The sequence below is a fragment of the Neomonachus schauinslandi genome, chromosome 12 (assembly GCF_002201575.2).
Source record: "Neomonachus schauinslandi chromosome 12, ASM220157v2, whole genome shotgun sequence".
Taxonomy (NCBI): Eukaryota; Metazoa; Chordata; class Mammalia; order Carnivora; family Phocidae; genus Neomonachus; species Neomonachus schauinslandi.
Genome location: NC_058414.1, coordinates 33,949,100 through 33,973,058, shown reverse-complemented (window position 1 = coordinate 33,973,058; position 23,959 = coordinate 33,949,100). Strand labels below are relative to the sequence as shown.

Below are 23,959 nucleotides of genomic sequence, written 5' to 3'. Positions count from 1 at the left end.
TCACGGTGAAGGGGAGGGCAGCTTCTGGGGAGAATCAGTGATATACTGGCATCAAAGTGAGGCAGGAGGGCACACACATCATGGCTAAGGGGAGTATTAACTGGACCGACATTTTGGGAGGATGATTTGTCAAAACCTATAAAAAGGTTCAAGGTGTCTTCAGCAGTGTTCAAGGAATCGTTTTCTGCAGACATAATATACGAGTGCAGAAAGCTCTGGGTAAAAACTAGGATGTTCCTACAGCAGGCTCTTCCATGATGGTAGAAAACTGGGAACAACCCAAATTTTCAGGACTAGGTGGGATACATATGTAATAGCCGGAGAATGGATCATCATGCTGTGGTTAAAACAAAATGGAACAAGTTGAAAGCAATGTTTGTAACATTTTTGGGGGGGGGGGTGAAACACTCATTACTCACAAACACATACTATTTGTATGAATGGCTGCATATGCATAGAAGAAAGAATATGCTCGATATATTTTTTTTTAAGATTTTATTTATTTGAGAGAGAGAATGAGAGAGAGCAAGCACATGAGAGGGGGGAGGGTCAGAGGGAGAAGGAGACTCCCCGCCGAGCAGGGAGCCCGATGCGGGACTCGATCCCGGGACTCCAGAATCATGACCTGAGCCGAAGGCAGTCGCTTAACCAACTGAGCCACCCAGGCACCCTATGCTCGGTATTTTTAATAAAAGTACCAGAGAGGGGATTACAGAGCTGCTGGAGGAAATTTTAACTTCTAAATTTACATAATTCCAACATATGTGGAATTCAGAGTGCTTTTTAGTTTAATAAATCAAAGAAGACAACAAGATCAAATAAATGGGACAGGATACTGACAGAGAACAAATGGTACGAACAACAGCATTGTGATCAAATTTAGAAAACAAATTTGGTAATATAGGTGTTGGGAGCAAAGAATTTCTATCAAAAAGAATGTATATAATGTTTTTCTGGAGAATAAAAAAAATAAGTACATGTTAAATGACTTTCTCTTTGCTCCCTAACCCCATTAACTAGCCAGAATCCAAGTTTCTGGATAAATGCAGCCTAGGGAGCAGACAGAGTGGAATATTAAAAAACAATTACAAGAAGGGATCTTTTGGGGGAAGGGCAGTTTCAACATTAAGTTATACCTTTAAGAGCTAAAGAGAGCTATGGCAGGGGGAGGGGGAGTTCTCTGCTCCTTTTCAGATTAAAATAGGCATGGTTATGCTAATTCTGAATGTGGCCAGTAGGCTAGAGCTGTCTGAGTTCCCAGCCGCCCTGCAGTCTTGGGCGCTGCCCATCTGCAGAGTCCCGCGGTGTCCGCCTCCGGGGATGGCTGACACCAGCCTGCAGCAGAGCCGCCCAGACCAGCCTATGGCCATCACCGCCTCTAGGGTGGGACGAGGACAAGCCTGGGTGTCTCTATGGACCGCTTCAGCTCTTAAACCACAGCCACCCACGTCACCATCTGTTTAGTGCCATGTGGACCCTAAAAGAAAAATCCGGTTTGGTCCTAAAAATACTCTTTGCCTCACAAGGAACCGTCTCCTAGGGCTGGGCCTCACAGGCCTCTGTTTTACATAACATTAATTAGAGATGCTAATTCTGTGTCAGAATGGTACAGCGGCCACACCCTGGAATGTGAAATTGTAAACTGTAAGATTCTGCCAAAATGTGTCATTTTATCCAAGTGCAGCAAACTCAGTTTTAAATTGCCTATGTTCTAAGGCTCCCTGACCATGAGTTCTGACTAGGCTGGAGTCATAATCTTGCTTTCCTTTGACTCACCGTGTGTAAGACTTTTTTCTCCTTTATTTAATAATAACACCTTTTAATAAAATTAGCGGATGTACTCATATGTGCCTTAAAAGGAAATAAGATCCCTGAAGTTGTTAATAAGTATTCAGGGTAGAAGTTAAGAACTGTTTCCTTTATCAATGTAATGCTTACTCAGCTCCAAGGGCACCATCCACTGTCTCCATGTGATACTGGAACATTTCTCCCTTGCCAGCCGGCACAATGTTAAGTTTTGTCTGTAGATGGTGCTGGAGGACCCCAGAGGACGAAGGATCTTGGCTCCATCCAGTGGCACATGACTCCCAGCAGTGCACCTGCCCTGCCACCCAATGGTGTCCACCTTCCAGTTTTCCAGTCCTAGCCAGAAGTTTCCTGACTGCCCGCCTGCCGAACCCAAGAGGGGATTTCCTGTTTGCAATGCCCTGCCCATGAGCCTAGGCCCACTGGCATCCCAGAGGGAGGCTGCCAACTAGCCAGCCTTGGTCAGTAATTCCATGTAACGAGCCTGCTCTAAGCTGTGGACCAACTCTGGCCTGGGACAACCGAGTGAGTGGGCTGTAGCCACACCTTTCCCAATGAAGTCACCCCCAAATTTGGCAAAGGAAACCCTTTCTAAGCTTGTTCCTTCCTTGGGTTCTCTACTTTAGCTTTAGGATATTCTTTAGCATCATTTTCTATACCCTCTTAAAAAAAAAAGAAAAAGAAAAAAATAGCAAATTTCTTGTAAATAGTTAATAACGCTTTATATTAAGCTATCCCTGTTCAAATTACAGTGTGGTTACTGACTCCAGATTGGATCCTGACTGATAACCATCCATTGAAGGAGGTAGCAACTTTGAGCCTCAAGTAGGCTCTTAATGCTGTTCATTACTTTCATTATTTATTTCTCATTATCAGTCTGGCACATTGCTCACCAGGTTACTTCAGACCTTCTCTTGTGTCCTTTAAGCTCTTATTCATCCGATTTAGCAGGAACTTACTACCAGAAGATGACATCAATTGATAGTCTTTAAGGAAAAGTGGGAGCTTCCTTCAAAGTCCATTTTTTAAAAAAAATCCCTGTATTGTCCTACTATTGATCTTGCTTACATTCAGCTTAAAAGAAAAAGTAGAAATCGTTCCTCACCAATACCATCATCCCCTCAATTTCACACATAACACACTTGTTCTTTATTCTAGATTTTATTAGTCAGGACATTTCTTACAGTTACTGCCTTTTCTTTCTCTCAACAGATTAAATCTGGAGATCAGTTTTGGGAGACTTCACAATAATATTGAGTCTTCTAGTTGATGAACATGGTATATCTCTCCATTTATGTGAATCTTTTAAAATTTCATTCAGTAGTATTTTATAATTTGCAGAATACAAATGTTGAACATATTTTATTGGATAGATATCTCTAGGTATTTCATTATTTTGATGCTATTTTAAATGGTATTTTAAAACTTCAAACTGTTGCTGTATATAAAAATGCAATTGATTTTTGTATATTGGTTTTTCTAGTAGTTTTTTTGTAGCTTCCTTAGGATTTTTTTTTTTTTTTTGAGAGAGAGAGAGAGAGAGAGGGAGGGAGAGGGATAGAGAGAATCATAAGCAGGCTCGACGCTGGGCTCCCAGCGTGGAGCCTTATGCAGGGCTTGATCTTATGACCCGAGCCAAAATCAAAAGTCAGATACTTAACCAACTGGGCCACCCAGGCGCCCCAGGATTTTCTACATAGTTGATCATGTTGTCTGTGAATCTTTAGGTCTTTTCCCTTTTTTTTTGGTCTAATTGATTTTTTTGGTCTTATTTGGCCCACAAATATTGAATAGGAGTTTAGGGAGGGGACAGTATACTTGCCTTGTTCTGAAACTTAGAGCATTCAGAATTTCACCATTAAATAGAATGTTTTTTATAGATATCTCTAATCAGTTTAAGGAGGTTCTCTTGTATTTATTTCTAGCTTGCTGAGAGTTCTGCTCATAAATGGGTGTTGAATTTCAATTAATTATTTTTGTGTGTCTAGTGAGATTATCATATGGATAATCTCTTATGGACCCACCAGCTTGAAGTGAGAAAAAAATCCACCTATTTTTCTCTAGGACATGCTATTTTTGTCTCTCTTGCAGTAGCCAAACCAATCTGCTAACTAATAATTCTTGCTGCCATTTGAAAGTCAGGGGAGTGTTGTTGGGGGATGGGAGGAGGGAGACCAGAGGGAGACTGCTGCAGGAACCAGGGAGACGTAATGGTGACTTGAACTAGTGAGGCAGAGAATCAAAAATCAAGTCAAAATTTGAGAACAGAAGTAATAGAAGAACTAGCTGATGTATTTCATGCACCGGATGAGGAAAAGATAGAAATTAAGGACTCCTAAATTGCTGGCTTGAGCCAACTTGGTGAGGGATACTGCCATTTACTGAAATAGCAAAACTTGAGAAGGAAAAGATTTGAATGATTTTGCTTGTGATGTATCAAGGACCATGATTTAGATGGATTACATCTGATATTTTCTTTTTTTTTTTAAGATTTTATTTATTTCAGAGAGAGTGAGCGAGAGAGAAAGAACACAAGTGGGGAGGGGCAGAAGGGGAGGAAGACGCAGACTCCCAGCTGAGCAGGGAGCCTGACCTGGGGCTTGATCCCAGGACTCCAGGATCATGGCCTGAGCTGAAGGCAGACGCTTAAAGGCAGATGCTTAACCAACTGAGCCACCAGGCGCCCCTACATCTGATATTCTTATTAGACATCCAAGCACATGAGTTAGTCAGGAGACTGGATACATGAGGCTGGAACTCAGCACTTAACCATGTGGTATCATCACTACGTTGCTTCCTGTCTTTCTCCCCGCCAGACTGACGTTCTTGAAGATAGGGACAATGTTCTATTTATTTGTGCATCCTGGGTTCTAACACAGTTTCTGTCATAAAGTAGATATTCAATAAATATTGGTTGAATTAGTCCATGAATGTTTTACTAAAACACAATTCATACTATGAGCCATGAAAATAATTGCTATGGGATTAAAATACTTATCTATACTACACAGTGATCAAAATAATTAACCAAATAACTAAAGGAAATCAGAAGACAAGGATAAATATTTTAATGAAGGCAATATATTTAAAATAGTATATCAAGGTATAAAGGGACCCTTATGACATTAATGTTAAAATGTATGAGATATTACAAACATACAATAAAATAACTACTGTAGAGAAAACTAAAAATTTTGGCCATACCATAGAGATCATCTAGTCCAGTGGTTCTCAAACTAAGTTTCTTGGAGTCCTACAATTTCCTGCAGGCACACCAAGGCTATTGGGGGGGGGGGAGGGGGAAGAATAGAGGCCAAGCAGGTATAATTTGGGGTCTCAGGATTTTAGGTGAGAATTCATTTTAAAAAATTACATTACTAAAAATTTTGTTTTTGAAAGCTACGGATACTCTAACCTCATTCTGTAGGTGAAGAAACTGAGTCCTGCCTAAGCATATCTAAGTAGAGACAGGCTGAGAAGTCAGGTCTTCCAACAACCAGTCCAGAAATCATGAAATCTGATTCCAGAATTTATCTTAAAAATTCCCTGACATACTTTTATATTTACTATCTATCATCTCTTAGGGTCATAAGTTCCATAAATTTATTACAGATTCTTAAGTGATATATATACTAGGCGTAAATACAGTGTTAAGGCAAAGAGAAAGAGTTTTGAAGACAACAATCAGGTTTAAGCTCTCTGGCTGCAGTTATAGGAAAGATTTATGTGTGAGTTGTTTTAATGGAGGCAGGACAGAGCATTCAGGTCGACTGACATGGTTCCTCAGACTTTTCTAGGCGGTGGATACACAAATTCCTGGAAAGTATCCTAATTCGCCCCCTGGGGCTTCTTCAGTGGAATTAATTAAACACTGCTCAGAAGTAAAGGACTGAGTGATAGGAGAAAAAGAAAGCATCTTTTTTATATTCACATTTGAAAAAGTATTGCCCTTCCCAAGAAAGGAAAAGAGAAAAAGCAGAACAACCACTGAAGATACCTTGATGTTATGTTTTCATGATCACTACCTTATTTCTCCAGCAGGTTATGCTGCAACACACTGTGGATAAAATCTCTTCATTTGCTTTCTTCTTTCTTCCCTGAGTGAATTTTTTTTTTATCTCATCATCTGAAACGACAGGCTGGTATTATCAAAGCTGTATATCCTGAGAGTCAGTAGCAGGACTGAATTTCCTTTTTTCATTATTTTTGGTAGAACATACAGACCTTAGGGGTAAGCTATCAGCACCAGTATGTCCTCAAATTCTTCCTGGTTCCCTTACGGGGAAAAGAAGGTAATTAATCTGTCATCTTAGACAGTGCACTACCATTCCTTCACAACACTTAAAAGCCTATTTCATCAGGATAAAATGTTATCATAAATAGATGAACTGGAACAAAAGAAAAGGAAGCATTTCTAACCAAGAGCCGCTGAAGAGTATGAAAGCAAATAGAGTTTTCAAAAATTTTAAGACTAAACACCAAACCCAGTAACAAACAAAAAAACACGATTTTTTTTGCCCGCTGGTTTTACTTCTCATTTCAACATTTAGTTACTTATCTCCAAACACTGATCTGCCACGTGACTACCTTGCTCCCAGAAACTTCATTCCAGTGAAGACCAAACAAGTACGAATAAAAAGACTTAGAAATGTATATTGCTTTTGAAAATGTGTAATCCTCTTAGTTAATATGTTGAGCTCTTGGTCCAGTTTCCCGAAGCCACCGAAGTATTCTGACTCGTTTCCTCCCTTTACCGGTTGCTCTTTTGAAGTTGTCAGTCAATGTGAAAACCTCGCTTAGAATATTTACTTCTTTAAGGGTTTGGGAAAGAGCCTCAAAACGAATTCTTTGTCTTTTTCTATTTTCTAAAATGTCCTAAATATTGTCAGAAGCAGCCCTACAGCATGAACATTTATCAAAGAGCAGCCTGGGGTATATGGGAGGAAAAAAAGAGCACTTTTCTTTGTCATTGCAAGAACACCTTAATGCATGACTTCTACCAAGGGGATCGCAGCATCTTTTTCTGTACCTGCAGGAGTGGCCAAGTCCTTCTACTACTTTCTTGGATCCCATCCCAATGCTATAGACATAAGGCTTGGCTTGTCAGGCCTGGCTGACATCAGTGGAAACAATCTGGGATAAATGTGCACATCAGCAAGAAGTAAAGCACAGTTGTTTTTTCGCAAGATCACATGCGAAGAGACTGTAAAATATTGAGCGGTGAAATGGAAGTAGCCTATCAAAGACATGTCTATAGATCTTTTTACTTTAATAGAGGGTTTTGAACACTAAATTCCAGTTATAGGCTCGATTCCTGGCATTTGTCAAAACTCAGTTCTTGGGTCAAGCCCATCAGTAGATGGTAAGTCAAAAGGCAGGAGGAAATGAGTGTTCTGTTGTGTTTCATTCAGCTCTCTAACTTTCTGAGCAAGGAATTAGTAAGCAGTTGGCTTATTTAAAAAAAAAAAAACAAAAAACCCTGCTTGCTTCTTGTAGCATTTTCATGAATAAAATCATGACTTTGGAAACTAGAAGACAAAGAAATAAAAATATCAGTAGAGAAAATAAAACCACTTCGTTGTATGTCTCAGTCATTATTTTTCTCAAATTTGTGTTAAAGCAATGCTAAAGTGGGTGGCTGGGACAGGACGGTTTCCCAGTAAAAAATAATGCAGTATTTTTAAGTCCAAAAATATTTATGCTTTAACAAACATGCCACTCTGTCTTAAAACTCAGTGGTAAAAGATCTGTTGTTTTCTACTAAAGTCACTGAGCTTTGTGTGATGGATAATGCCATGTAGCCCCTCTTACCTTTTTTGAAGTAATGTCGATACAGGTCTGCTCAAATAAACGAATGCTCCCATTTTAACCAGTTCATACCAACTTGAATATACAGGAAGAAAAATGATCATCGGCAATGCTCCCCATCTCTCACTCTTCCTCCCCAAGTACTGATTATAGGTGGGTTTTTAATGCCTCAAATTGACCTTGTTACTACACCATTTGCTCCTTTGTTTCAGTGGCTGGAACTTACTTCTCTGCACCTCCCTGCCCCGTCTAGCACTGCTACCATCACATTGCCAAGCAATAAATTTTGTTATTGCCCGAGTGTCCATTCCCTTCCATGTAGCGGCTCACTGAGAGAAAGAAGATAAAACTCCTGAAGGGGGAATCTTACAATTGACTCAAAGGGGAGAATGGATTTTGCAGACAATATTCTGCTTTGATGCATTTACAGCATTTTTTTTCCCTAAGCCTTTATTTTACAGAGCAGTTTCAGGTTCACAGCAAAACTGAGCCGAAGATACAGAGATTTCCTCTATAATAGCATCAATTTTATTGTTTGCAAAAATTGAGCTTAATATGTGGCAAGATGAACAAATACTACACATTTGTTTAAAAATTTGTTGCTCAAGGGCTATAATTTCACTAAAGTTAGTTAACACCTTGCCCATGTCACATCTAATTTGATATCATGGTATATCAAGAGATCAAAATTATATACAGTGATTATTTATGTCTAAAAACTATTTTTCACTATAAAGAAGAAGATTAAAAAGGAATTGGCAATCAGATTTAGTTCCTTTATGATTTTAGCTTCCTGATTTCCCCAGTGACGCACACCCAGTACTAAGTACTAAAAAGAAAACTCAACAAAAATTCTGCAAACTTCTTCAAGATAGAAATTCACCAAAGCCCACTGTCAAATGTATCATGGGCACTCAAAATGGCTGAATGAATTGAGTCACGTCCCAAGTGTCAATAATCGTATCAAAACATGCATACATCACTATTCCATGTGACAGATAAACAATATTTCATCTTATTGGGAATAAAATGGGATCTGAGATATGAACCTAATATTATTTTCCAAAAATGGTTTGATTAATACCTTTCAGCTATTTACTTTTCACTTGGCAAACATGAAACATTTTTAATACTGAATTTTACTTAGAGCAAATGGATAGTAATTTGTTCTATTGAGCTTCAGTAAAATGATCTCTGCATCTGAATGTTACATGTTGTCTGCTGCTAGTGATTTACATATTATTAGAACAAGGAACTGCAAAAGGAGGACCTAAAGGAAAGCATGCACTCACATCTATTTTTAAGCAAGTAAACAAAAGAAGAGAAATTGTCTTTAAATTTTAAAGTGGCTCTTAATGTCATCCCCACAGAGTTCCCCCAAAAGATGCATTTTAAAAAGACAATGAAGTTTAAGAAATATGATCATTTATCTGTGGTAATTCTATTATCATGAGTCAAGACCTCTGCAGCGTCAGAGTGCATACTAATGCCCGATTTGCACAAAGCACTCCTGTGTCCCCCACCCACACCCCCAAATCCTAAACTGTACTGGGGAAGAAGAGCAAAGACAACCGCCCTGCAAGGTCAAAACTGAAGGGAGACAGCAGATAGGTTTGGGTAAAGAGACCGAGAGGTCCAGGAGAAGGAAAGAGAATGTGTAATTGGGAAACCAGAGAAAAATTCACTGGGGGGGGAGGGGACATTTCTCGTATTCAGAAGGAAGGGTCATATTTAGACATCAGACATAAGAGAAGAGGAACTCCTGGCAGGTGTAAAGTCACAGATGTTTGTCGCATGGGCTGTGTCCTTAAACCAATTCTTACCAGACGGACATTTCCTCTTGTCCTGGAGAAGAATATATTCCCAGAGACTCAAGTTTGCTGACAAAATTTTAATATCTGGGGTTATTCAAAATGAACAGAAGACTGAGTTTATATTAGGCACTACAATAAGAAAAAATTCTTCGAATGGTGTATTTAAAATAGATAGTGCTCAACACTTTCCCAGTACAACTAAACCCACAGACAAAGGGATTTTAGGAAGAATACAAAAATGTCACAGCCTACACATACATGGAAAACATAGGACTGTCATTGTCAAAAGAGATGAGTGAGATAGAGGAAAAATTCAGCTCCAAGGTCAGATAATCTGTTACCTTGACTTAGTATAAAATTGTTCTCTAGGGGCTGTGCTCCAATGATTTGGGTAGATTATTTTATATGATAAATATTAATCAAACAGCCATTGCTTTCTATCCAGATATATAATAATGTGACATGATATCAATTTAGGATAGAATGTTTTGAGAAGGCTGTTTTAAAAAAATTTCCTTGTAGGGGTTGGGCAGGAGACGATACAAGGTCAGATTTTAAATGAACTCATACCTCACAAAAAGATTAGCAGCCTGGACAGATTTATCTTTGTGGGTGAAGTCTTCTAAGGCCTCTACTCTTCTGAGAAAATGTACATTGCAAAATGAGGGAGAGAAACAGCATATTAATCAAGTGATCAGGCCAGAGAGAAGTTACAGTGCTGGGATATGGTGATTACACGTCTTTGTTTGCTTGTGTACACATTCTAATACTAGTCACCTAATGTTGTTAATACAAAGCAATGTGAAAGAAACTCCCAAATATACTTGTATACAAGGGCAGGTCCCTTGAGGGTCATGTCAAAAGTATCCCTGTAAGAAACACAAGACTTTGTCTGACTGAATAGGGATGTCTATATTCTGGATAGGGTGCCTGCACTAATGAGGTCTTTAGGTTGTCACATCAGGCCAGAAAATTTAAAACATCTATAACGTTTCAAAGTAGGACATGTGCCTTTTAGAGTGGATACTCTTAACCAAGAAGACTCATCAACCAAGGCCTTCTTGTTTGTTAGAATGCATAGAGGCCCATCCTCAGAGACTGATTCGGAAGGCCCTGAGTGAGGCCCAAGAATGAGTATTCAGGAAATGATTCCCAAGTCACTCTAATGCACACCCCTTGTTATGAATCAGAGCAAAACAACCAAACAATACAAAACAAAATATTATTTGGTGGAAGAGTCAGCAGATTTAGAATTTCAGCTCAGTTCTGGTACTTATGAAACACGTCTTCTTAAAAGTTCACATAATCTCTGATGACAGTTCCCTCAGCTATAAAACTACAGTAATAGTATCTCCCCTTTCTGGGTCATGGGATCAAAGGAGATGCAGTTATCTATTGCTGTAGAACAAGTCACTCCAAAACTTAGGGGCTTTGAGTAACAAATATTTATTATCTCACATTTTCTGTTAGTCAGGAATTCAGGTCCACCTTAGCTAGGTGTCTCTGGCTCAGGCTCTCTCACAAGGTAGTAGTAAAGTGTTAGGTATGGCTGTGTTCTCACATGAAAGCTCAACTGGGGAAGGATCCACTTCTAAGCTCACTCACAGAACTGTTGTCAACTTCAGGTCTTCAACTGGCTGCCAACTGGAAACATCAGTTTCTTGACAAGCGGGTCCCTCCACAGAACAACTTACAACATGGCAGCTGGCTCCCCTCAGAGTTAGCCAGTGAGACAGTAAGAGAGGGTGAGCAAGAGGAAGTAGTAATCTTTTTTAACTTAGCCTCAGAAGTAATACCGCATCAAATATCCCATCACTTTTGCCATAGTCCATTAGCAGCAAGTCTCTGGGTCCAGCTGATACTCAAGGGGAGGGCATTACACAAGGGCATAAATACCAGGAGACGGAGACCACTGGAAGCCATCTGATGCTGCCAACCACAAGAGATAACAAAGGTGATGTTCTGAAGAATAAAAGACCTATATGTCAAAGCACGAAGCACGTTGAGAATGGAAAAAAAGAATCATGGCAGAATTGGAGTTGAAAATCTACTTTATGGATAACACTCTGAAGATTTGCTAAGAAGTGTCACCACCTCCTCTTTTGTCTCAGATGTGTCACACTATGGCATCTTTTTCACCATCTTTTTCAGTCTGACACATCTGTGAACTTGTTAGTCAAGAAAGGAAGAAAAGGAAGGTGAGAGCAAATGAGGGACCTCATGACCTACCAAGTAACACTCTGTGACAATTCACACTTTGATGTTTATCATGAGAAGCAGCACTATAATGGCTATCAGGAGCATGGGAAAAAAATGACCAAAAAATCTAGGAGCTTGATTAAATTGTTTCCCAGATCGTTTTTCCTACAAAGCTGTTTATCAGCTCAACTTGGTGATATGCCCTAATGAAAATTTATGTGACCACTGTGGCAGTTTTAAACCATGGCCCCAGCATTCTTGACACTCTTCCCATCTAGAACTGGGGTCTATGTTCCCTTCCTTTGATTCTGGATAAGGGACAGAGAGCCACTGAATGACTCCTGAGGTTAAGTTAAAGAGAAACCATGCAGTTTCCATCTGGTCCTCTTTGGACACCCACTCTTAGAACCCAAATCATACCATGAGGAAGCTCAAACTAACCCACATGGAGACAACCTATGTAGGACCTCAAGACTCTAAGAAGAGTGAGATGTTTGGCCAATCCCCAACTGCGCCGGCTTCTCACTGTTCCTGCCCCAGCCACTGTCTGCAACCATATGAGAGACCCCAATTCCACCAAGTCCAGAACTGCCCTTACTCAATTCCTGACCCTGGAACTATGACAAATAATTTTTAAAAAATGATTGTTGTTGATCTAACCCAGAGGTTTCTTTTTTGTTTTGTTTTTTTTTTTCCCCCTTGGGGTGGGGGGTAAGGGCAAGGAGAAAAGGAGAGAGAGAATCTTTAGCAGGATCCATACCCAGTGTGGAGCCCAATGTGGAGCTCGATCTCACAACCCCGAGATCATGATCTGAGCCAATACTGAGTCAGACACCTTATCGCCTGAGCCACACAGGTGCCCCTAACCCAAAGTTCTGAGGTGGTTACATGACAAGAGATAACTGCAGTAGTCGGTGAATAGTCACATACTGACAATAAAGTCACGAATAGTAAAATGGTAATATAGAACAAGGATATATTAGGTTAAAACATTTCCCAGACATTTAAGACTGTTAGACCACAGATGTGAACCATTACCTCCAGAAAAGTCTTTGGTAAAGACTCCTACAATTGGAAAATATTTACAGGTGGATGGATATGCCTAAAAGCAATCCTATGTTAATAGGAAAGTAAACTGTTATAAATCATAGAAACTAGAAATGTAGCACTTTTATTTCTACAATAATATCTCAAACTGACATCGATTAACAAATGCTGTCAGCAACTACCTTCTCTTGTCATAGGACAGTCACAAACCATTTGGCATTACACCAGCACCGCAAATACGATCCGTTCCTCTCCACGTCTGCCCTCCCATATGCACGTCACCATTAGCCACAACCCCTCCATTTCTGAATCATGTAGATCATGAGAGTTTTACATTCCTTTTTACTCCTCTACAATATTTACTCAAATCTTCCTCTCTTTCCTCCCCTTTCTTCTTTCTTACCTTTCAGCAAAACTTTTCATCCACATTGCCAAAGCACCCTCTCTGTCACCCATCTGCTCTTGCCTATTCCAATACTTTGATCCATCAAATGTGCTTTCTTATATCTTTAGGGTCCTTTACCTTACAAACACCCTGGTCTTCATTATTTTAAAAATATTTATGGCATATCATAAAATTTGTAAATCTCGATTTTTAAAATACCCGTAAGGTGACATCTAATCACCTTTCCTCAGTCAATTCTCAAAGAAGTTGTCCATACTCAATGTTTCCACTTTTTCACTTACTCTTTAAGCCCACTGTAATCTGACTTCAAATATCCAACACTGTTGGAACTAACCCTTAGAAGTTACCAACCAGGGGCCTCTTCTCTGCACCATCTTCTGCTGACCTTACTGTAGTATTTGATGCAGTTGATACATCTCTCCTTCTTGAAATTCCTCTCACTTTTGACTTTCCAAAAGTAAGTGCTTTCTGGCTCTCTGCATCCTCTAGATATTCTACCTCTTTTCTCTCCTTTAAACCAACGTCTATTCTCCAAAACAGAAACATTTCCCACTTTCTTTTGTCTATACCAATATTTCTGGTGAACTAAACCAGGAAGCTCAAATCCCTAGCTCCAGCATAATTCCAACCCGAAACATGCACACGGGTGTACTTCCAACTCACTTTGTTGATTCGCTCTCATGTCTGAATAGTAGCAGATACAGGAAGTTAATGCTTCACACAAAGTGAGGACTTCTCACAGAAGGAAATGTTTTATATGAAGGAGGTCAAAGTAACAATAGTATTAAAAATCACGTTGATGCACTAGAAAGAATGATCCTTAATTCACCAAATTCAGGCTTGAGAACTCTGATTTTGATACTATTATCATTAAGGACACACAAGTTGTTACTCCCTCCACCTAGATCCCTGGTATCTACCTTCACAAGTATCACCTTCTGAGACCTCCCCCGAACACCATATGTAAAGTGGCATCTCTCATGCAACAGTTATGGGACACATTATACATTTATTTGCTTATTATCTATCTTCCTCCATAGGAATACAGGTTCCAAGAGAACAAGGACTTTGTTTTTTGCACTGCTCTCCCCCCAGAAGAGGGAAGAATATTTAGCCCATAGTAACTACAAAATAAATATTTGTTGAAGAAATTAATAACTTAATGAAAAAGTGAATGATTTAATGAAAATATTATCATTTTCCATTCACAGAAAGTTTGTAACACTATAATGTAAATGCAAGAATACTCAAGGTAAAAAATACTTTTTTCACCAAGTGAGCTAATTCAAATTTCTACATAATGACCAGCTGGTATTCATTTTTTTTTTAAGATTTTATTTATTTATTTGACAGAGAGAGACACACACAGCGAGAGAGGGAACACAAGCAGGGGGAGTGGGAGAGGGAGAAGCAGGCTTCCCGCTGAGCAGGGAGCCCGATGCGGGGCTCGATCGCAGACCCTGGGATCATGACCTGAGCCGAAGGCAGACGCTTAACGACTGAGCCACCCAGGCGCCACCCAGACTGCCTAGTTTTGTTTTGTTTTAAAGATTTTGTTTATTTATTTGACAGGGAGAGATAAACAGCGAGAGAGAGAACACAAGCAGGGGGAGTGGGAGAGGGAGAAGCAGGCTTCCCACCGAGCAGGGAGTCCGATGTGGGGCTCGATCCCAGGACCCTGGGATCGTGACCCAAGCCGAAGGCAGATGCCCAACTACTGAGCCACCCAGGCACCCTGACCAGCTGGTATTCAAATAGAAGTTTCTTTGCAAAAATTAATGGGATTAGCTATTCTATAGTCGGCTATCCTACTGTCCTTGTTTTTTCTCATGACAAATGACCCTACTACAGTTTGCTACCAAAATTTCTATTAGCTAATTAATTAGCAAAGAACTTTCTTTTTAAGAATGTCTATCTAATGTCTCCCTATATGAATCACTCAACTGTTATTTCTTCATCTTCACTTTCTCTGGATCTCTCTTTATCATTTTTTTTTCCACATGGTCTTTTTCTTTTTTTCATAGAACCTTGACCTGGGAGGATCTTAAGATATAATCCTCTCTTTCAGCAGTGAGATGCATTTCGTACACAAAATCTTAATAAAGGCAGAGCCAGGAGTGGAGGGGCTGAAAGTGTGCCTCCCTTGAGCCTACTCCCCACGTTCCCCCGAGACACTGAGGAGAATCGTAAATCTCCTTTGAAAACCATGGGCAGTCTAAACTTTTCTAATTAAACCCAGATGTATTTTCTGTGTTGGCTCTTCAATTTCTTAGACAGGAAATCCTTCTCCTCCTCTGGTCTAAAAGCATTTAATGAGCAAACAGAATGTGCCACATGCTATACAGGCCGAGTGAGAAACACACTGAGGGAACACAGAAAGGAGGGACTCCTAACCCCACCCACTAGCTAAACACACCTGAATTGATCTTTAATTTTCCTGGAAGGAGTGATTTTGTCCCCCCTCCTTACTTATCCTTCACTTCCCCGCCTTTCACCCTTACACTGACTTTCGAGTCACTGCACTGATTCTCTCCTGTCTAGCTCTCTACCTCCGCCCCACCGCCCACAAACCACGAGCGTCTGTAAGGTTTAGACAGCACTCCACTGCATTTTCCCCTCCACCTTTTCATTATTCAAGAAGTACTGTGGTTTGGGACCCAACTTTGTCTGCTTTGGGTGAATGATCCCTTGAGCTTTGTCTTCCTCCTGACTCCATTCTGTACGTCTTGTGGGCCTCCCCAGCTGGGGTCCCCGGCTGCCATATAAAGTCCAGTAACTTGAGCTGTCTTTTCCTTCCTCTCTGGGAGCACTCCTCTTCAATGTTCCCATTATTTTCAAGGCTCTCACGAATCACTTTGTTTCCCAAGGTTGACACTCTGAAGTTATTTTTGATTCCTTTCTCTTCTATATCCTTTTTTTTTTTTTAAAAGATTTTATTTATTTATTTGAGACAGAGAGAATGAGAGACAGAGAGCATGAGAGGGGAGAGGGTCAGAGGGAGAAGCAGACTCCCTGCCGAGCAGGGAGCCCGATGCGGGACTCGATCCCGGGACTCCAGGATCATGACCTGAGCCGAAGGCAGTCGCTTAACCAACTGAGCCACCCAGGCGCCCTCTTCTATATCCTTTATATCCAAGACATATCACAACAGTTTTGCAACATCTTTCTGATGTGACTTTCTGGAAGCTATTCAGATATAGCCCAGCTGACAGCACTTTTGAGGGGAGCAGGGGCTGTGTCCTACCACAGCCTGTAGGCACAGTGCCTGGCACAGAACAGGTGCCTAATAATCCTTGCTGAAAGAATAGCTGAAGGGGATAAAAAATATGTGATGCTTAGTGTAGGAAAAAACCGCAAGCAAATTACCTATGTATTAGTACATTTGGGCACATTTAGAAGATATTATAGTATAATTAAAATAATATTTTCAAGTATATATATTAATGGCTTGGAAATTGCTCCCAATTTAATGTGAAAATAAAGAGAAGCTGGATATAAAACCCATAAATTTATTATTAACCCAATTGTGGAAAGAAAATAGAAAAAAGCTTAATACTGGTTATCTCTGAATGATGATTTTTATTTATTTACATACTGCTTTTAAATTTTTCAAACTGCTTTATTTTATTTTTTATTTTATTTATTTATTTGAGAGAGAGAATGAGAGAGAGAAAGCACGAGAGGGGGGAGGGTCAGAGGGAGAAGCAGACTCCCCGCTGAGCGGGGAGCCCGATGCGGGACTCGATCCCAGGACTCCAGGATCATGACCTGAGCCGAAGACAGTCGCTTAACCAACTGAGCCACCCAGGCGCCCATCAAACTGCTTTATTTTTATAAACTTAACACTCTGAAAAAGATTGGCCACCATGTAAATAACTGTGCCTGAGAGCCTATTGATAAGGCTTGAAAGAAACATTTATGAATTAAAAGAGGTATTTATTCCAGGATGGGAGGTATTATAATTTATCTCCCTAACTTTGTTTTTCTAAAATTGACTTTAAGAATTATTTAATGGGGCACCTGGGTGCCTCAGTCAGTTAAGTGTCCGACTCGATTCTGGCTCAAGTCATGATCTTGGGGTCGTGAGATGGAGCCTCCAGTCAGGCTCCCAGCTGAGTGTGGAACCTGCTTAGGATTCTCCCCTTCCCTCTGCCCTTCAATCCCGCTCCGCCCCCCACCCTGCACTCATGCGCACTCTCTATCTTAAAAAAATAAACCAATTAGAAAATTACTATTTAATATTTTCAATATCCTTCAATCCAACATGTATTGCTTAGTTCTCTACAGTGTTCATGTATCTGAGTTTATCATCATATATTAATCATGTATTAATTTTGATAAAATGCCATTTTAACATTATTACTCTGGTTAAAAAATTATATTATCTCCTTATTACTTCATAGATAAAATAAGATAAAAAGTCCTCAGTCTATCAAAGTCCAGGCTCGAACACCTAGTCTCACCTTCCACCCGTGCAGGACAGACTCCTATTGTCCCCACTTCACTTCTGTACCATTGCCTGATGTCTCCATCTCCCCATTCCACTTCAAGTCTTATACTCTCTTCAATGCTTGACAAAAATTTTCTTAGCAGTTTTCTCTTTAAACACCCACAGCCTTTATGCATAATCCTGTAATATCATGCATTTTTAGAATTAAAAAAGGTTAACACTGCAAGACAGTATTGAAATCATTTAGTTCAACTCCTCCCTTTACAGATGCCGAAACTGCACTCCAATTAGAAACGGGGACTTATTCAGGGAAACAACAATTTAGGATTAGAACCCAATATTTAACTCTTTGAGTTCAGTATTTTAACTAGTACAGGATCTGCCACTGTTACTGGGTCTCCCCTCTGCTGACCAATTGCTCAGCAATTATTCGTGACTTTATTCTTAAAGGTATGTCTTGCCTGCCCACCTTGATTGTCATCAGTATCCCCAGGGCACACAATTCCCTTACATCTCCATTGTATCTAGTGCTGCAAAGTGAGTGCTGAAGAAGTATGCCAGAAGTCACCTCAAGCAAATCCAGGAGTGGTACTGGGGATACAATCTGTGATCCCAATATTCTATCTTAACAATGTGGCTCCTACATCCCATTGGATAGTAACAGCCATTAAAGATAATGACCACCAGCTTTCTCTTACTTTCCATATGGCTGTTCTGGCCAGTCATGAAACCTCAGGGTTATCATTCGAGCTAAGATCCTGGAAACAGAGCCAGGATAGGGAAACAAGGGCTGGAACTGAATCTGAAGACCACATTCCGACAGTTAGTCCTTGGCAAAACACAGAGGCTGAAGGAAGGATGTGACTCAAAAGCCAGGCTGAGTAATAGCTTTCAAAGTTGCAAGTGGCTCTTTTCACTCTCACACACATACACACACACTCACACACACTACACACACACACACACACGTAAATTCTGAAGGACATATATATGAGGAAGAGGAACATTTTAACAACTGTATTAATCAAGTAATCAACAGGATAACAAACAACTGGTGGATGAAATTTCATTGCAAGCCCGAAGATCTAGAAAACAGGGAGAGGTGAGATGCTCACGGTTATCAACATTCAAAGGCAGGGAGAACAAGGACGGCCCCACAAGCTCATGCCAGCTCCTCTGTCATGGCCGCTGTACATTGGGCCACGAGCCACACAAACCCAGAAGCATCTGCCGAGGGTCTCAGGCAGCTTGCAAGCATTCTCTGCCATTTGTGCAGCTGTCATGAAGGGAGAGAGACCCATATTCCCAGGGTTCCACCAAGTGGATTTCTTTATCAATGCAGAACAATGTGATTAGAATACAAATTTTTTTTATTAGTTCTGCTTTTGTCACTCTGAATATATATTTACCAGGATGAATACATCTCCTGCTTATTTTTGCAACTAACAGAGGTGAATAGCATACCTCATGCCACACTAAGAAAGAGGTAATGCTGGAGAAATGAATATAAATCACTCTTTTCACCTAATAGTGGAGTTATTGCTTAGACAAGTAGGTGCCCATTCACCTGGCGATTCCAAATGTCTTGAATATAATTTGTCAAACTTCCATCACTTTCCTTCCTTTCTTGCATATGAGTATCACAATTTCAAGGAAAATGATTTAGTGGCAAAATCTCAGATTGTAGCAGAGCCAGCTCACCTAATACACATCAATCCAGTTATTATGCTGCAGAAATAAGTTCAATGTGCTTATTAAAAATGTGAACTGCTCCTTTCCACCAAACGAGGGAAAGAGAAAAAAAAAAAGAAAGAGAAAATCTTCGGAAGAAAAATATAAGGGCTTTACTGACTGGTCTTTGTTGCCTTTCCTATTTGTTGTAAAGACTCAGTGTGTGGGAGTTAATTATATTAGTTATCTTGGGTAACAAGCTATTAATTTTGTTCTTCAAAGTTATTAACCACCTTTCTACACACAGTTCACAGGCGAATGAATGAACTTAATCCCTGTATTAAAATACAAAACAAACCAAATAATCCCATGTTTCATGACTTCTCAAAGTTGATTATCTCCTTGGCCAGATATACAACCGCCACTTTAGAAAAGGGTCTCTGGCAATTTATATGAGAAGCCTGTGACAGGGGATTTAATCACACTTTAATAGTAATTCTGATTCAGACCAGACATAAAAGGTCACCAAGGAAAAGCATTTTTTCCCAGTGATTTAACTATATTGGATTAGTACAATTTCTTCTTCCGGTGACCGCACAACTCCTGAGAGAGTCAGCTTGTCTGATGGGATATACTGCTTTTTGCCAATTTAAACAATTCGGTAGAGAAAATAAGTATTTAAGATGATAACATTTACTGTCTCAAGAAGTCTGTAGATTCCTCTCTTTGTGGTCATGACTCATTCTTCACAGTGAAACATATTATTATTTAATTCTAACGCAGCAATTTTATATAGATAATGACCTTTATCTCCTAATTGCGAAGGGACATTTTACTTGTTAGAATCATTATGCATGTTAAAAAAAAAAAACAACAAACTACAGTAAATGAAGAAACTATTACCATCAATCACGGTATTTATCTGCATTTAAGGAGCTCCATGCTCTAACAGGAGCAAACAGTGGTTTCATGTACCAATACTCCTATGGGAAATCTGCAGTGATTTATTTCTTTGATTTATTAAATGCCTAGTCATAGCTCAAAGGTCTCTGAATACCCATAAAATTAGGAAATTATTGCCATAAAATTAAAAAAATAATAGGCAAAACTGCAAACAGGAAGCAACCCAACAAGATAGTACCTATTGGAAATCACTGCATTATAAAAATAATATGTAAAATGAAATCTTTGAACTACTGTTATAGCAATATACTATGCTTTTATGAAACTCATTTTTTGGTTCTATTGCTGTAGCATATATCTCATTTATATAGCCATTTCCTTTTCTTTTAAATTCATCTGGAAATAATGTACATATGAAGATATTTCTTCCTATATGATTCCCTTTTGAAGTTTTCTGATTTCAAATATAGTAAATTAGTGATGTTAGTATAAAAATCAGTAATTTAACAAGGTTATATAAGCATTATTAATAATTATCGCAGAGTGAACAGTTAGGTTGAAACTAAAGTTTAGGAAATTATTCTCAGAATACAGTTAAGTGGCATTATTATTATAGTTGAGCTTCAAATAAATTAAAAGGCTAAATATTTGAAGATATGTTTTAGCATAAAAATCTATATGATGCAAACCACAGCCCATTAAAATTCCCTGTTCTGCTATTTTTTTTTCAATGACATAAACAAGTTTATTATATTTTTAAGAAAATAGTTCTGGAAAGTTATTTAAAATAATTGAATGAAAATAAAAGCTTAAGTAGAAAATAGGAAAAGAAAATATGTATAAAAACCGTACATTTATGCAAAGGACAATAAAATATTAATAAAGAAATATAATTTATTCTTAAATGGGAAAGCTCAATTTTATATATTTTCTTCCTAATATAATCTACAGGCTCAGTACAATCTCAATCAACTCAGTAAGAGGTTTTCTTAGGAACAGAGAGAAGGAAGTATTTCATGACTTCAGATGAAGGGATCAAAGTATAAGAACAGTCAATAAATTTATGAAAATTAAATGTTATTGAATTAAGGACTTTGAATTCTAATAATTATTTTTAACTAAGAGGATTAGTATGCAAAGGATGTATCTGGCAGCACTTAATAATAGTTAAAAACTGTAAACAAGCTATTAACATGGGGCTGATTAAGCAAATAACATCTCATCCATGCAATGAAACACTCCTTTGTCATTAAGAATGAGAAGTTTCTGGATTCATTTTTCAATGAAAGGTGTTAATAACATATTTTTAAGTGAAAAAAAGTTATAAAAGGTATATAAAATATGATTCAATTTTTCTTAACGTGTACAGAAATGGAGGATATATGTAAAAACACTAAATGTGGTTTTCTCTGCTTACTAGGACAAAGGGTGATTTTTCAGCTTTTATCCTTTTTTTTTAAAGATTTTATTTATTTATTTGACAGGGAGAGACACAGCGAGAGAGGGAACACAAGCAGGGGGAGTGGGAGAGGAAGAAGCAGACTTCCCGTTGAGCAGGGACTCTGATGCGGGGCTCTATCCCAGGACCCTGGGACCATGACCTGAGCCGAAGGCAGACGCTTAACAACTGAGCCACCCAGGTGCCCCAGCTTTTATCCTTTTTGACACTGGAAATTTTCTTTATAAAGATGCATTGTTTTTATAATCATAAGATATTATTTTAACATTCAGTGTGGGAATTTATGGGTAAAAAATAATTCAGTAAAATTAAAAGGAAAGTGGATACAGACAGCTTCTGGGAGAAGAAATCAATATGGCAACACCTGGAAGAAGTTGTCCATCTGCTATGATTTACAGGGGCACTTGGGGTACAGGATACAGCATGGAGGAATTACATGTGCTTTGATTCTCTAGTTCCATTGTCCACTTTCTGTAATCATTTTACTGCTAACGTCAAGGTGAACACAGTAGTGATGGAGTGTCTCAATTCATATCAGTACACCCTCCAGGGTCCTTATGAATATGAAAGCTATATTTTAATGCTGCATTTGCATACCTAAAATACATGCTTATAGGATAAGTTTATCTCTTGTTATGGTCCATACTAAAATTTGCCCCAGTGAATTCATATGGGAGTCTTATTAAAGAAGGGAAAAGTATGATAATGTGATTGACTGCTACAATGTATATAGTTTAAATCCTTTTACGAAGGACCTTAATTTGTCTAGCTCTGATTCCATGTTTTAAAAAATAGGTGTATGTGAATATTAGCTAATGTGGAAGTTCTACTGAATAAAAATATTCAGTATAAAATGACTTGATAAAAATAATAACTTGTGGGATATCAACTCTGTGCCAGGCATAGTTCTAAAAGCATTTTATGTGTATTAAGTCAATTATTCCTCAAAATAGCCTATGAGATGGGTGCTGTTATTAGCCTTCATTTCTCCCAAGGGAAACTAAGGCTCAGATAATTAAGTCCCTTGTCCAAGGTGACAGTGCAGGTGATAAACCCAGATTGTGTGGCACCAGAACACATTTTATTTTCTCTTCGTGCAGATTTTTAAAAATTGAAATGCTTTTAATTTAGAATAGTTTTAGATTGATAGAAAAGTTATGAAAAACAGTACAGAGAATTCCTGCATACCCCTCACCAGTTTCCTCTTTAAATCTTAAATTAAATGGTATATTTGTCACAACTAACTGTACACTGATACTTACTAACCTGCACACTTTACTCGGATGTCACTGGTTTTCCCTAATGTCCTTTATCTGTTCCAGGATTCCGTTCAGGATACCATATTACGTTGAGTTGTCACGCTCCCTAGCCTCCTCTGGGCTATGACAATTTCTCAGACTTTCCTTGTTTTTGATGACCCTGACAGTTTTGAGGAGTACTAAGCAGTATTACGTAGAATGTCCCTCAAGTTTGTGGGATGTTTTTTTGTGATTAGACTAGGGTTAGAGTTTTTGAGAGGAAGACCACAGAGACAGTGGCACATTATAGCAAAGGTTCAGGCTACCAATGTGACTTATCTTTGATGAGGCTAGCCTTGAAGACCTGGCTGAGGTGGTTTGCCTGTTCTCCATTTTAAAGTTACCCTCCTTTTTCCAAGCTCTACTTGATGGAATAAGTTACCAATCAAGGCCCACATTTAAGTGGGTGGGGATGGGAGTTAAGCTCCACCCACTTAAAGGGGCAGGGGCATCCACATAAATTGAAATTCTTCTGCGAGAGCCCTCATTTTTAACCCACTATTCTACATTACAGCAGACAGCCTATCATTTCCTACCATTCTGGCACATTATTTGTGTACAGTAGTTTAAAAACACAATTCTTAACTAATTTCCTGCTTTTTCAAAGGTGCAAAAAATACATCAGAATTAAATGTGACAACCAATAAATTTGTGTAAAATCATTTTCCACCAGCACTGTACAACTTGTCATGAAAGGATGAATTAGAAACCAATTTTTCTCAGAAGCACTCTGTAAAGAACTTACCAGAAATATTCGTTCCAGTTGATCCTGAATGTCTTTCATTCCTGGAAAAGCAGCAACCCCTTGGATCATTTCGACAAAGATGCAGCCGACTCCCCTAAAGAGAGAAGAAAAAAGAATTGTACAAAAGCTCCAATATTTCCTAGTAAATTAAATCTGGAATTAGGATGTCTACTCCTACAGAGGAAAAACAATGAATAAATGACATTCTTAGTGAGTACCAAGGGCTGTGCCACATATATCTAGACCCTACTTCTTTCCTTTCCCTCTCTGTCTAGTGCCTTGAAAGGTCTCTAATAGATGCAGCTACACTGGGCTCAGAAGATGGTGGCAACCAATAAAATATAACACTTAGC

The 23,959-nt window shown here is 39.0% G+C and overlaps 1 protein-coding gene across 2 annotated transcripts in view; it reads right to left on the bottom strand.

Moving 5' to 3' along the window:
- CDK14 (cyclin dependent kinase 14) overlaps positions 1 to 23,959 on the bottom strand; it is a 546,170-nt gene that overhangs the window by 181,247 nt on the left and 340,964 nt on the right. For both annotated transcript variants that reach the window (XM_021689620.1, XM_021689621.1), the window contains one exon: positions 23,607 to 23,700. In XM_021689620.1, the coding sequence (XP_021545295.1) occupies positions 23,607 to 23,700 (94 nt within the window). The remainder of the gene's footprint in view (positions 1 to 23,606; positions 23,701 to 23,959) is intronic.